Source organism: Hemiscyllium ocellatum, chromosome 46 (assembly GCF_020745735.1).
Source record: "Hemiscyllium ocellatum isolate sHemOce1 chromosome 46, sHemOce1.pat.X.cur, whole genome shotgun sequence".
NCBI classification, from domain to species: Eukaryota; Metazoa; Chordata; class Chondrichthyes; order Orectolobiformes; family Hemiscylliidae; genus Hemiscyllium; species Hemiscyllium ocellatum.
The window spans coordinates 6,236,825-6,252,701 of NC_083446.1; the positions used below are offsets into that span (position 1 = coordinate 6,236,825).

General features: G+C 47.2%; 1 protein-coding gene across 3 annotated transcripts in view; it reads right to left on the reverse strand.

Moving 5' to 3' along the window:
• The window catches only part of ltbp3 (latent transforming growth factor beta binding protein 3), a 189,039-nt gene that overhangs the window by 47,778 nt on the left and 125,384 nt on the right, over window positions 1-15,877 (reverse strand). For 2 of the 3 annotated variants that reach the window (XM_060855601.1, XM_060855603.1), the window contains exons 8-11: window positions 14,869-15,060; window positions 12,840-12,856; window positions 7,957-8,026; window positions 7,179-7,265 (exon numbers count right to left, since the gene is read on the reverse strand). In XM_060855601.1, the coding sequence (XP_060711584.1) occupies window positions 7,179-7,265; window positions 7,957-8,026; window positions 12,840-12,856; window positions 14,869-15,060 (366 nt within the window). The remainder of the gene's footprint in view (window positions 1-7,178; window positions 7,266-7,956; window positions 8,027-12,839; window positions 12,857-14,868; window positions 15,061-15,877) is intronic. The other variant, XM_060855602.1, reaches the window with a different exon arrangement.

Below are 15,877 nucleotides of genomic sequence, written 5' to 3' on the forward strand. Positions count from 1 at the left end.
TGCTGAGTTCGAGGGATTTGACTGAGACAAGGTGAGGGGAGGGGAAATGAGGAAACTGGAGAAATCTAGGTTCATCCCTTGTGGTTGGAGGGTTCCTAGGCGGAAGATGAGGCGCTCTTCCTCCAGCCGTCGTGTTGCCATGGTCTGGCGATGGAGGACTCCAAGGACCTGCATGTCCTTGGTGGAGTGGGAGTGGGAATTGAAGTGTTGAGCCACGGGGCGGTTGGGTTGGTTGGTCCGGGTGTCCCAGAGGTGTTCTCCGAAACGTTCTGCTAGTAGGACTCATAGAGTGAGTCTCAGCCTGTGTACCTTTCTGGGCAATCTCATTGAGGTCAATGAGACGATGGAAGTTCTGCGATCCAGGGTGCTGGGTCCACTGCCTTGTTGTCGTTTGCAAAAATGATTTGGATGTGAATAGAGGAGGAATGGTTAGTGAGTTTGCAGATGGCACTAACATTGGTGCAATGGACAGTGAAGGAGGTTACCTCAGAGTAACAATGGGACCTTGATCAGATGGAGTTTAATTTAGATAAATGTGAGGCATTGCATTTTGGTAAAGGCACATCAGGGCAATACATTAATGGTAGGAGTATTTCTGAACAAAGAGCATGGGGTGCAGGTTCGTAGTTCTTTGAATGTAGAGTCGCAGTTGGACTGGACTGTGAAGAAGGTGTTTGGTATGCTTGCCTTCATTGGTCAGTGCATTGAGTGCAGGAGTTGGGAGGTCATGTTGTGGCTGCACAGGACATTGGTTAGGCTACTTTTGGAATACCACGTTCAATTCTGGTCTCCCTGCTATAGGAAGGATGTTGTTAAACTTGAAAAGGTGCAGAAAAGATTTACAAGAATGTTGCCCTGGTTGGACGGTTTGAGCTACAGGGAGAGGCTGAATAGGCTGGGGCTATTTTCCCTGGAGCATTAGAGGCTGAGGAGTGGCCTCATAGAAGTTTATAAAATCATGGGGGGCATGGATAGGTTCAAAGTCTTTTCCCCAGGATAGGGGAGTCCAAAACTAGAGGGCACAAGTTTAGGGTGAGAGAGGAATGATGTAAAAGGGACCTAAGGGGCAACTTTTTCACACAGAGGGGTGTGCATGTGTGGAATGAGCTGCCAGAGGAAGTGTTGGAGGCTGGTACAATGACAACACTTAAGAGGCATCTGGAATAGGAAGCGTTTAAAGGGAGATGGGCCAAATGCTGGCAAATGGGAGTAGATTAATTTAGGATATCTGGTCAGCATGCTCGAGATGGACCGAAGGGTTTGCTTCTGTGTTGTACATTTCTGACTCAAATATACGCACTCTTCGCTCTGACCACCAGATGGCAATGATGCACACAATACGAAGTGCAGCCACTCGATCACAATCCCCATTTGTAATCAGAGGTCTCTGTGATTCAGAGTTGAACATTGAACGTCCCTTTGTTGGAGCAAAACAAGTGAGGTCATAATCCCTTCATTCATGGGAAGGAGCTGGAGCACAAGCCCTGAACCAGTGAGAACAGATCCCGAAGCCACACTCACTGATTGTAACATGGCCCAGTAACTAAGCTACGTGACTCCTGTCTTGTCCATTAGATTCCGTGGGTCACCGTCCCATACTTGGCTCAGAATTCAAACCAGCCTTCGGCTTTCTTCACTGTAACAGAGCAGGGTCAGAGGTGACCTGCCAGAATAATGAGAGGTACAGATCGAGTTGATGGTAATTGCCTTTTCCCCGGAATGGGGGATTTCAAAACTTGCAGGGCACAGTTTTAAGGTGAGAGGAAAGAGATTTAAAAAAGACGCGAGGCGAAATTCTTTATACAGAGAGTGGCTCGTGTGTGGAATGTCCACCAGAGGAAGTGGTGGACGCGGATAGTTACAATGTTTAAAAGACATTTGGATAAGGACATGAATAGGAAAGGGTTTGGAGGGATATGGATCAGGAGCAGGCAGGTGGGACTAGTTTATTTTGGGATTACGGTTGGTATGGACTGGTTGGATCAAAGGGTTTGTTTCTGCCATCCTTACCTGGTCTGGCCTACACGTGACTCCAGACCCAATTGCATTGTGATTGACTCTTAGCTGCCCTCCAGGCCATAAGTACTAGCCTAGTCTGTGATGTTCACAGCCCATGAATTAATTTATACATGAAAAGACAGAGGGAGAATATAATGATTGGACCCAGAGGGATCTCAGTGACTATGAGATCCTAGATTGGGGTTGTTAATCTGGGTCTATCAGATATAAAATGAAATTTCGGGGGTTAAAAAAAAGAAAAAAAAAAGAAATGAAAGAAAAATAAACCAAGATAAGAAAAAAAAATGGATATTTCAGAGTCACTTCACTTCAGGACACTGACTTAGCTGACTGATCACACTGTGCTCAAATAAAAAAAGGGTGACTTGTTGACGGGATACTGACCCCTGTGCAGTTATTTCAGAGAATAAATGCTTTCTTTTTGCTACAATGGAACTTATCTGGATTCCACCTGAACTGGAAAATGTCAAAGAAAATCTCTACCTCTTCCACGGGTTTATGGTATATTATTTCAGAATTTGGATTGTAAAGTGAAAGAGAATGGATTTTGGTTTTCCAGTTCTGTGAAGGTCTAAGTTTGTTTTAAGAGTTGAAAAGTCATTAATTGAATTTACTTTGTTTCCAATTAGATTAGATTACTTACAGTGTGGAAACAGGCCCTTCGGCCCAACAAGTCCACACCGACCCGCCGAAGCGCAACCCACCCATACCCCTACATCTACCCCTTACCTAACACTACGGGCAATTTAGCATGGCCAATTCACCTGACCTGCACATCTTTGGACTGTGGGAGGAAACCGGAGCACCCGGAGGAAACCCACGCAGACACGGGGAGAACGTGCAAACTCCACACAGTCGCCTGAGTCGGGAATTGAACCCGGGTCTCAGGCGCTGTGAGGCAGCAGTGCTAACCACTGTGCCACCCTGCCACCCACAATGTTTCGCTAGAAGCGTTTGGGATGACACTGCAGCCTCACATCGCCAGGGACTCGGGTTCGAATCCACCCTCAGGCGACTGTCGGTGTGGAGTTTGCATGTTCTCCCTGTGCCTGTGTGGGGTTTCCTCTGGGTGCTCCGGTTTCACCCCACAGTCCAAAGATGTGCAGGTTAGGGTGGATTGGCTGTGCTAAATTGTCCCATAGTGCCCAGGGATGTGCAGGTTAGGGTGGATTGGACATGCTAAGTTGTCCCATAGTGTCCAGGGACGTGCAGGTTAGGATGGATTGGCCGTGCTAAATTGTCTCATAGTGCCTCGGGATGTGCAGGTTAGGATGGATTGGCCGTGCTAAATTGTCCCATAATGCCCAGGGATGTGCAGGTTAGGGTGGATTGGCCGTGTTAAATTGCCTCATAGTGCCCAGGGATATGCAGGTTAGGGTGGGTTGGCTTTGCTAAATTGATCCATAGTGCCCAGGGATGTGCAGGTTAGGATGGATTGGCCGTGCTAAATTGTCCCATAGTGTCCAGGGATTCGTAGGTTAGGGTGGGTTGGCTGTGCTAAATTGTCCCATAGTGCCCAGGGATGTGCAGGTTAGGGTGGGTTGGCCGTGCTAAATTGTCCCATAGTGCCCAGGGATGTGCAGGTTAGGGTGGGGTGGCCGTGCTAAATTGTCCCATAGTGCCCAGGGATGTGTAGGTTACGAGGATTAGCCATGGGAAATGCAGAGTGATAGGGGGATGTGGGGATTCTATGATTCCTGTGATGTCAGCTAAATGACTAGCAAGATACTGTTGTAGAAAAGTGGGCCCTAGAGGTTCAGGTACATAAGGCTTTGAAGTTTGCATCACAAATAGACGGTTAAAAAGCCGTTTAGCACGCTTGACTTCATTGCTCAGAGTATAGGAGTTGGGATTTTATGTTGAGGATGTACAGGACGTTGGTGAGGCCTCTTTTGGAGTACTGTGTCCAGTTCTGGTCACCCTTTCCTGGGAAGGATGTTAATAAGCTGGAGAGGGTTCAGAAGAGATTTCCCAGGATGTTGCCAGGAATGGAGGGTTTGGATTATAAGGGGAGGCTGGGACTTTTTTTACTGGAGCGTAGGAGGTTGAGGGGTGACCTTAAAGACGTTTATAAAATCATGAGAGGAATATATAAGGTGAATAGCAGGTGTCTTTTCCCTAGAGTGGAGAGGGGAGAGGAATCAAGACTAGGGAGCATATTTTTAAGGTGAGAGGAGAAAGATGTGAAAAAATCATGAGGGGCAATGTTCTTACAGAGTGTGTAATGAATTTCTAGAGGAAGTGGTGAATGTGGGTACAGCTCCAACATTTAGGTAAGTTCATGAATAGGAAAGGTTTAGAGCGATATGGGCCAGGAGCAGGCAGGTGGGATTGGTGTAGTTTGAGATTACGGTTGGCATGGACTGGTTGGGCCGAAGAGTCTGTGTCCATGCTATACGGCTCTATAATTCTATACCTGAGCAGATAATTGCTAAAATATTAGCTCATTTATCTTTTACGACAACCATACAGGGGAAGGATCCAGGTGCAGGGTCATACAGAGAGAAGAGGCCCATAGCAGCAGAGGAACTGGCCCTAGCTGATTCCAAGCATCTTCCAAACACATAACAGCTACCACCAAGAAGGACATAGGCAGCAAACGCATGAATACTTCACTCCCTGCAAATTCCCTGACAAGACACTCACCATCTTGACTTGGAGCTCCATCACCATTCCTCCACTATCATCAAATCAAAAATCTTGGAGCTCTTTTCATGCCGACATTATGGGTGTCCCTACCTCCTGCAGGATTGCAGTGGTTCAAGGGGGCAGCTCAAAATCGCCTTCTCTAGGGTTATCAGGGCTGGGTGATAAATATTGGCCTGGCCAGCAACGCCCCCTACCCCACAAACAAATAATGAGAGTGAGGAGAAAGCAGAAGGACGAGGTGGTGTCAGAGAGGAAAACGTGATACAAGGCTGTTGACAACACGAAGTTAAGGAACCCAAGTTCAGCAATAAGTGAGCTAGGTCAGCACTTAAGATCTTAAGGTCCTTAGAATGAGACATGAACAGAAGAAAATAACATTGGGTAAAAGCATGGGCATTTGACAAAAGGAGATTGGTAACAGCCATGCCAACCAGGCAAGACCCCCTCAAAATATTTTAAGAAGGTAGCCTAGACCCTAACTTTCTCTTGTTTTGAAGGCAAATGTAAAGTGTCACCATGACTGGTCAAACTATTCGATGTTAAGCAAAACACAATTTACTTAAACACTGTAGTTAAAATACAACCAAAGAAAGGGGAACTTAAAATAACAACTGTAGTCACTTCTTCTATAATGCGATGGGTACGTTCTCGTGCAACCCTGCATTATAGATAAATCACGCTTTAGAAACAGCGCTTAAAGTGTTGGTGATATAATCGCGTTACAGCCAATACATGTTTTATAAGTTCACACAGTAGAAAAACCACCCCCAACTCATCAACCGTGTTGGTTAAATGAGCGTCATAATGGAATGACCTGTATTGGGAAACTTAACAGAATAATAGATACAGTAACTAATACTAATTAACTGTTCCACTATAGTAACATCCCATTAACACACCCCTTGGCAAAAAAAGGAAAATTCAGACACAGAATCTCACATGTAGTTCTCCAATCCAGGTGGGAAAAACATCAAGAGAAGGTTCAGAGGGTGAGGCAGCCTGGAGAAATTCACTGAAGCTTCTCGCTCTGTTGACACCCAATAGCTTCTGCTTAAAGCTAAACCTAAAACCTAAAACAAACCGAGAGAGCTGGCCACATCCAGGCTACTCCTATTGTGCCAACTTTTAAAAAAAACCTAAAGGTCAGACAAGTTGTTTACGTTGTTATAGACATCTCAGTAACTCTGCCTTACAACCTCTCTTCAAAAAAACCAAGACAAAGTAACCTCTTGAAAGTCTGACCAAGAGATTTTAGCGTGGACTTCACTGAGGACTGAGTTACTGTTAGGACATTCTTGGGACAAAGGAGTTCACTCTTTCTTTCTTTCTTTGTGTTGTGATTGTTCCATTACTTTTTATCTCCGATAATGTAGCCTGTGATTTTCTTTTGAGTATTATGTTCTTTTGCTAACTGTACATTGGCAGTCTCCTGCAAATGTGATCCGTGACTGCCCTCCACAGGAAACAAGAAGGATAATTAAAACTTATCTCTCAGGCCAAATCTCTCTCTGACCTGTCCTGTGTTACCATCAGGAGGATCATACCCAACTGCTGCATTTTTCAGGTTTCAGCCTCTCAATTTAAATTTATTAAGAAACAAGATTGTACAGAAGGTAAGGCAAATGGTAAATCCTCTATATTTCTGTGCTTTATTATGGAATATAGGAAACTAGTGCAGGAGAAGGCTATTCATCCTCATGCCTGTTCCACCATTCCACTTCACCATGACCTGGTGGATCATCTATCTCAAAGCGACGTTCCTGCATTACCCCTCCACCAAACCGGAGATATTTTTAAGAGTGGAGAGTAACTGAACTTGAGGATAGGGGATTTTCAGACTGCAGCTTTGCGAGACTTAAGTGGGGAACGCGGTGTTAGGGAATAAACAGAGCGAACACAAAATGGAACTTGGTAGGGGTTACCTGGGGCAACTGAACTTTGGATGACCTTGGGGAATGGTATCAGGACACTAGCACTAACCAGGATATTTCCACAGAAAATATTGTAATAGTTGAAGTCACTGTAATTGTAGAATCCCTACAGTGTGGAAGCAGGCCACCTGGACACCTGCTCTCCAAAGAGAATCCCAACCAGACCCACACACCTACCCAATCCTTGCACTTCCCATGGCTAACTCACCTAGCCTGCATACACGGATCAAGCTAGCATGGCCAGTCCACCCTAAACCACACATCCTTGAACTGTGGGAGGAAACCAGAGCTCTCAGAGAAAACCCACGCAGATCTGGGAAGAGTGTGCAAACTCCACACGGATAATTGCCCAAGGGTGGGATCGAACCCGGATCCCTGGTGCTGGGAGGCCGCAATGCTAACCACTGAGCCACCATACTGCCCACATCACTGGCAACATTTTGATTTGTAATGACGAGGCCCCATCCTGAAGAAGATCCTTTTGCCTGCTCTGAGCTGTTGTACTATTTGAGAGGGATCCCAAGGCGAACATGCCCTACCCCAAACCGAACAAGATTTAGCAAGGAAAGGGTTACTTACCGATGACCTGGGAAGGGCCAAACTCCATGGGCTGAGGTGGGGCAGGTACCTTAATTGCAGGGGTCGTAGGTCGTGTTTCCAATTCTACTGGGAAGGTAGAAAGCAAAACAAAAGGTTGAACTGTGTGGTGCTGGAATAGAGTCACATCTCAACTATCACAGAGAGGCAAGAGAAGCAGTTTCATTCCCATTCTTTCATCTTCAAGCCAGCTTGGACTAATCAGAATAAATTCTCATCTCCCCTTTGGTTCTATCAGCTAGAACAGTGTAGAGGGAGCTTTACTCTGTGTCTAACCTCGTGTTGTCCCTGTCCTGGGATTGTTTGATGGGGGACAGTGTAGAGGGAGCTTTACTCTGTGTCTAACCCTGTGCTGTCCCTGTCCTGGGGAGTGTTTGATGGGGGACCGTGTAGAGGGAGCTTTACTTTGTATCTGACCCCGTGCTGTCCCTGTCCTGGGAGTGTTTGATGGGGAACAGTGTAGAGTGAGCTTCACTCTGTATCTAACCCTGTGCTGTCCCTGTCCTGGAAGTGTTTGATGTGGAACAGTATAGAGAGAGGTTTATTTTGTATTTAACCCCATGCTGTCCCTGTCCTGAAAGTATTCAATGGGATATTGTATTACACTGGCTGACATAGTTCACTCAGCATCGAGTGCAACTTGTACCTAAAACTGCCCAGGTTTCAGTAGCATTGAGTACTGCCTTTGCTCATGAGACCACCATCTGACCAACATCAAGGGGCCAGTCTATCCCCTCAGCAATAAACAGTCAATACTCACCCGGAAACCTTGATGCAAAGGGGATAAAACTGGCGGAGAATGCTTCCTCTCTCAGACTGAAAGTGGGTAACTGCTCGATAAAAAGAGAGAGAACTAATCTTTATAAAATCAGCACAAGTTAGTACCCAGCATGCATTAGTGGATCATGTGAGTTGCTGTCTTCTGATTGGCCTTATTTCCAGTCCATCCTTCCTGCAAACATTGTTTCTATGGATACAGTGAAACCCACTCAATGTGGAGGTTGATGAATAATCACAGTACCACAGTGTTGTCACGGTACAGAACAAGGCCATTCAGCTCAACATTTCTGCACTGGCTCACTGACCATTTTGTATGGATCTCCCTGAAAACCTGAGTCATGATTTCACAGTTGTAGAGTCATGGAGATGTACAACACAGAAACAGACCCTTTGGTCCAACTCACCCATGCCAACCAAATTCATCTCGTCCCATTTGCCAGTACTTAGTCCATATTCCTCTAAACCCTTCCTATTCTTATATCCAATCAGATGCCTTTTAAATGTTGTCATTGTACCAGCCTCCACCACTTCCTCTGGCAGCTCATTCCATTCACGCACCACCCTCTGCATAAAAACTTTGCCTCTTAGGTCCCTTTTAAATCGTTCCCCTCTCACCTTAAACCTATGCCCTCTAGTTTTGGACTCCTCTACCCTGGGGAAAAGACCTTGTGTATTTAATCAGTCCATCGTCCCTCATGATTTTATAAATCTCTATAAGATCACTCCTCAGCCTCCAATGCTCCAGGCAGACTGAGGGGAAACTTGATCGAAGTTAAATACATGCCCCTTAGTTTCAAACATTTCAACTCTGGGTAAAAGATTCTGACCATCAACCCTATCTATGTACCTCATAATTTTATAGACTTCTACCAAGCTTCTCCTCAGCCTCCACTCTCCAGAGAAAATGACCTTTTTCTAGCCTCTCCACTTTCTTTGTACACAATCCCAATGGACTAAAATGCCTTCCCATTCACTCCCATTATACACAATCCCAATGGACCCAAACCCCTTCCCATTCACTCCCATTGTACACAACCCCAATGGACCCAAACCCCTTCCCATTCACTCCCATTGTACACAATCCCAATGGACCCAAACCCCTTCCCATTCACTCCCATTGTACACAACCCCAATGGACCCAAACCCCTTCCCATTCACTCCCATTGTACACAATCCCAATGGACCCAAACCCCTTCCCGTTCCCTCCCATTGTACACAATCCCCAATGGACCCAAACCCCTTCCCATTCACTCCCATTGTACACAATCCCAATGGACCCAAACCCCTTCCCATTCACTCCCATTGTACACAATCCCAATGGACCCAAACCCCTTCCCATTCACTCCCATTATACACAACCCCAATGGACCCAAACTCCTCCTCATTCACTCTCATTATACACAATCCCAATGGTCCCAAACCCCTTCCCATTCACTCCCATTGTACACAATCCCAATGGACCCAAACCCCTTCCCATTCACTCCCATTGTACACAATCCCAATGGACCCAAACCCCTTCCCGTTCCCTCCCATTGTACACAATCCCCAATGGACCCAAACCCCTTCCCATTCACTCCCATTGTACACAATCCCAATGGACCCAAACCACTTCCCATTCACTCCCATTGTACACAATCCCAATGGACCCAAACCCCTTCCCGTTCCCTCCCATTGTACACAATCCCAATGGACCCAAACCCCTTCCCATTCACTCCCATTGTACACAATCCCAATGGACCCAAACCCCTTCCCATTCACTCCCATTGTATACAATCCCAATGGATCTAAACTCCTCCCCATTCACTCCCATTGTACACAATCCCAATGGACCCAAACCCCTTCCCATTCACTCCCATTGTACACAATCCCAATGGACCCAAACCCCTTCCCATTCACTCCCATTGTATACAATCCCAGTGGATCTAAACTCCTCCCCATTCACTCCCATTGTACACAATCCCAATGGACCCAAAACCCTTTCCCATTCATTCCCACTGTATGCAATCCCAATGGTCCCAAACCCCTTCCCATTCACTCCCACTGTACACAATCCCAATGGATCCAAAAGCCTTCCCATTCATTCCCATTGCACACAATCCCAATGGACCCAAACCCCTCCCCATTCACTCTCATTGTACACAATCCCATTGGACCCAAACCTTTTCCCATTCACTCCCATTGTACACAATCCCAATGGACCAAAGCCCTTTCCCATTCATTCCCATTGTACACAATTCCATTGGACCCAAACACCTTCCCATTCACTCCCATTGTACATAATTCTAATGGACCAAAACCCTTTCCCATTCACTCCCATTGTACACAATCCCAATGGACCCAAACCCCTTCTCATTCACTCCCATTGTACACAATTCCAATGGACCAAAGCCCTTCCCATTCATTCCCATTGTGCACAATTCCATTGGACCCAAACACCTTCCCATTCACTCCCATTGTACATAATTCTAATGGACCAAAACCCTTTCCCATTCACTCCAGTTGCTGCTAGGATTGGGGTTAGAGAGTCAGAGTCAGAGAGGTGTACAGCATGGAAACTGACCCTTCAGTCCAACTCGTCCATACCAGGTTGATGCTGAATCCGAATGGACTAAATTCCTTCCATTTTGGTTTGGCTTGGAATGATTTAAAGTGGGGATAATCTGTGCTTGCAGCTCCTGGGATCCCAGTCTCATGTTGATGGCTCTTATTGCTAACCAGCTCCCTGAAACACCTCAGGATGACAGTCACCTCTGACCTTTCCCCCCTCCTTGCTCCAGAACCTCTCCCCAGCACGCCTCACACCAAACCAGTGATGGAGAGGAGGAGGGTGTTCAAACCCTCGCTCTCCGTGGTGCTGAACGGTCCAGCATTACCCAGGATTTGGACTCTTCACATTCAATCTTTCCTTCCTAACCATTGCCAGCTACTTTCATGGATTCTTATCACTTTGCCAAGGAACCCCTGTTGCTGTATGAGCACCTGTTCACTGCACTGGCATCAGATCTGAGCTCACTCAATGTTCTGCTGACTGTATCCTCACTCACACCAAGCCTCATTCAAATATCACTCTTCCCTCCTCCACCAACTTCACCCAAGCCTCAAGTTTCAGATTCACATTCTTGTTTTCAATTTCCTCCTTGGCTACACCCCCTCCCTATCTCTGTCACCTCCTCCACCCCTACACCCCTCTCCGTATCTCTGTAACCCCCTCCAGCCCCTACACCCCTCTCCCTATCTCTGTCACCTCCTCCACCCCTACACCCCTCTCCGTATCTCTGTAACCCCCTCCAGCCCCTACACCCCTCTCCCTATCTCTGTCACCTCCACCAGCCCCTACACCCCTCTCCCTATCTCTGTCACCTCCACCAGCCCCTACACCCCTCTCCCTATCTCTGTAACCCCCTCCAGCCCCCTACACCCCGTCTCGATCTCTGTCACCTCCTCCAGTCCCTACACCCCCCGCCATCTCTGTAACCCCCTCCAGCCCCTACACCCCTCTCCCTATCTCTGTAACCTCCTCCACCCTACACCCCTCTCCCTATCTCTGTAACCCCCTCCAGCTCATACACACCTCCCCATCTCTGTAACCTCCCTCCAGCCCCTACACACCCTCCCTGTCTCTGTAACCCCCTCCAGCCCCCTACAACACGTCCTGATCTCTGTCACCTCCTCCAGTCCCTACACCCCCCGCCATCTCTGTAACCCCTCCAGCCCCTACACCCCTCTCCGTATCTCTGTAACCCCCTCCAGCCCCCTACACCCCTCTCCGTATCTCTGTAACCCCCTCCAGCCCCTACACCCTCTCCCTATCTCTGTAACCCCCTCCAGCCCCCTACAACCAGTCCCGATCTCTGTCACCTCCTCCAGTCCCTACACCCCCCGCCATCTCTGTAACCCCCTCCAGCCCCTACACCCCTCTCCGTATCTCTGTAACCCCCTCCAGCCCCCTACACCCCGTCCCGATCTCTGTCATCTCCTCCAGTCCCTACACCCCCCGCCATCTCTGTAACCCCCTCCAGCCCCCTACACCCCTCTCCGTATCTCTGTAACCCCCTCCAGCCCCCTACACCCGCTCCCGATCTCTGTCACCTCGTCCAGCCCCTACTACCCCACCCATCTCTGTCACCTTTTCCCACCCTTACAACCCTTGCTATCTTTGAATCCTTCTCTTGCTCCTATAGGCCTCTGAGATTTCTGTTCTCCTCCCAAATCTGGCCTCTTGCTACTGGTACCCCTCCATTTCCCAACTTTGGGAGCTGTGCCTTCAGGCGCCTGTGCCCTACGCCCTGGAATTACCACATAAATCCCTCGGCCCTGCCATCCTTTTCAGATGCTCCTTCAAACCAACCTTCTGGTCCAAGTCTTCACACTACTTTGTATGTCATGCTTATCAAAGGGGTTATATAAATTCAAGTTGTCGTTGTTGTTCAACCCTCAGACAATGAGAAGTGGGAGGACAGATAAAGAAGAAATGCAAGAGAGAGAAAGGAACAGGAAATGAGAGAAGGAAAGGCAAAGGGAATATGGGAATGGTAGAGGAAAGGATAGATGGAATGAGAAAGTGAGGGAAAAGAGGGACCTGAAGACTAGAGAGAGAATGAAAGATTGAGAGAGAAAAAGGATGAGAGAGAAAGAGATTTCTAAAGCGAGATCCAGGCCTCAGGCTGGTACAAGGCTGATGAAAAGTGACTTCTTGCTTCAGTTTCCATGGTGACCTGACTATCATGTTTGGAACCGAGGTTCATGTCATGTTCATGAATTTCTGAATCCAACTCTTGATCCTTCACTGATTTACTGTCCCGACTGCAAGCAAGTGAACACAGAGGCAAGTAACAGGGAATATTTCACAAACTTCCTACTCACCATCGCAACTGTGGAAGCTACAAGAGGAAGAAGAGAGACACTGTTACTACAGATTAAAGACTGGCACTGTTACTACAGTCAATAGACAGGCACAGTTACTACAGGCTAAAGACAGACACAGTTACTATAGACTAAAGCCAGATACAATTATTACAGGCTAAACACAGGCATAGTTACTACAGGCTAAAGGATAGATGCAATTACTACAGGTTAAAGACAGATGCAGTTACTGCAGTTAAGAGACAGGCATGGTTACTACAGGTTACATACAGGCAGAGTTACTACAGGCTAAAGCCAGGTGCAGTTACTACAGGCTAAATACAGGTGCAGTTACTACAGGCTAAAGACAGACTGCAGTTCCTGCAGTTAAAGACAGCCACAGTAACTACAGGCTAAAGACAGATGCAGTTACTACAGCTGAAGACAGATACATTCACTGCAGATTAGAGCCAGACACAGTTATTACAGACTAAAGAGAGACACAGTTACTACAGTTAAAAACAGGCACAGTTACGACAGGTTAAATACAGGCATTGTTACTACAGGCTAAAGACAAATAGTTACCACAGGTTAAAGAGAGACACAGTTACTACATGCTAAAGACAGACATGGTTACTGCAGAATAAAGACAGGCACAATTACACAGGCTAAAGACAGGTGCACCTACTACAGAATAAAGACAGGCACCGTTATTACAGGCCAACAACAGATGCAGTTACTACAGGCTAGATTCAGGCACAGTTACTACAGGTTGGATACAAGTAGAGTTACCTCAATCTAGGTTAAAGTACTACATTTTAATAATTACTACAGGCAAGAGACAGGCTCAGTTCTTATAGTGCTATCACTGGGCATGCGGAATCACAGATACATCAGCCTGTCCTACTGCTGGGTGTGTGAGGGTACCATAGATACAGTCGGTTGTCCCATCACGGTGTACATATGAAGCACAGACACTCCTAGCCTGTCTTGTCCTGGTGTGCTCCTGAGAGCAGCCAGTGAACAGGAGGTCACAGCCCTTTGTGGTGAGTAACTAACTTAGAGTGAGATGCAGTTACCTTTCAGGTACATACCATGCCCTTGGTGTATCCATTCTGGAAGAACACTCACTCAACACCGCAAACTTATCTCACATTGGAACTTAAGGTGAGGCACAGATAGGGGAACTTAGATCCCATCTCACGTTCCTGAATTAAATCTAACTTCACAACCTGCCTGGATTGATATCTGAGATGTCCACTATTGCTGCTACACTGAGCCGAGACACATGGAATCCTGGCAGTGTAGAAGCAGGCCATTCAGCCCATCAGGTCCACACCAACCCTCCAAAGAGTATCCCACCCCAGAACCAGATCCCTACACTCCTCCTATAACCCTGCATTTCCCATGGTTAGTCTGGACACCATGGGGTGACTTAGCATGGCCAATCCACCCTAATCTGCAACTCTTTGGACTGTGGGAGGAAACCCACACAGACATCAGGAGAAGGTGCAAACTCCACACAGACAGTCACCCGAGGCTGGAATTGAACCTGGGACCCTGGCGCTGTGAGGCAGCAGTGCTAACCACTGAGCCACCAGAGATGAAGCTCCAGAGATAGATTAGTCAGTGTAGTCATGGGGTCATACAATATGGAAACAGACTCTTCGGTCCAACCAGTCCGTGCTAACCATGATCCCAAACTAAACTAGTCCCACCTGCCTGCTCCTGGCCCACATCCCTCCAAACCCTTTCCCATTCATGCCTTATCCAAATGTCTTTTAAATGTTGTAACTGTCCCCATATCCACCACTTCCTCGCGAACCACCCTCTGCATAAAAGAATTGCCTCTTATGTCTTTTTTAAATCTCCCATTTCTCACCTTAAAAATGTGCCCCATCTTAAGATGTTCCCAACTTCCTAAGAGAAAGACAACTAACATTAACCCGATCTATACCCCTCATGGTTCTATAAGGTCGCCTATCGACCTCCTACGCTCTATTGCAGAGGAAAGCTCTCACCCAGCAATACAACCACAGCGCTTACGAACCCTCGATGTTATCCTTGGGATCTGCCTCAGGTGTGGCCGCGGGAGGCATAGTGACCGGCACTTGGACAATCCGGGCCTTGCCGTCAGGATCGATACGGAGCAGGATATTGCTGCCAGGCGGGATGCTGATCTTCTGGTGGGAGCTGGAGAAATGGTAACCCATTCCGGCCGGGCACGTCTCCTGGAATTCCGCTTAAACAGACAAGACGAGACAAGGGTAAGGATTCGCGAGGGTGGCAGATATCGAAACAGACGCTGGTCCAATCCAGGGCCTGTTCCGCGGAAAATGGCAGAAAGGACATTGGGATGTTTTGGGAGTGGTTGGAGCCGACGCCACTGCAAGGGAAACTTAAATAACCATTTGAAGGGTGAGGTACAGAGAGGAAGTGGAAATAGTTTCATGGTCATATCAAGTGACTCCTCACCTGTGAATTGTAGAAAGCTCCTTTAGCTCCCTTTGAGCTTTTGAATATTTCAATTTAAAGTAAATCAACAGCTCAGTTTTATGCCTTAAACAATATAAAGGCTAGATTCTTACGCAACGGTTGCTGCAAGCTGCTAAGTAAAACGTGATACAGTTATGAGCTAAAATATGGATACAAAGATTAAACGTACGTACGGATATTGGAATGAAAGCGAGATCAACTTGATATGACTGCAGCTCTGACTCTCTCTTCCCAAGGTGAATAGGTTGAAAATCCCACTAATCCCACACCCTTCCTGGGATCGGTAGTGGGGTTAGTTTGAGATTGATACAGGGCTATGGGGAGGCAGTGGGGTTAGTTTGTGGATTGGTACAGGGCTATGGGGAGAAAGTGGGGCAGTGAGGTTAGCTTGGGATTGATACAGAGCTATGGGGAGAGAGTGGGGCAGTGGGATTAGTTTGTGGATTGGTACAGGGCTATGGGGAGAGAGTGGGGCAGTGGGATTAGTTTGGGGATTGGTACAGGGCTATGGGGAGAGAGTGGGGCAGTGGGATTAGTTTGTGGATTGGTACAGGGCTATGGGG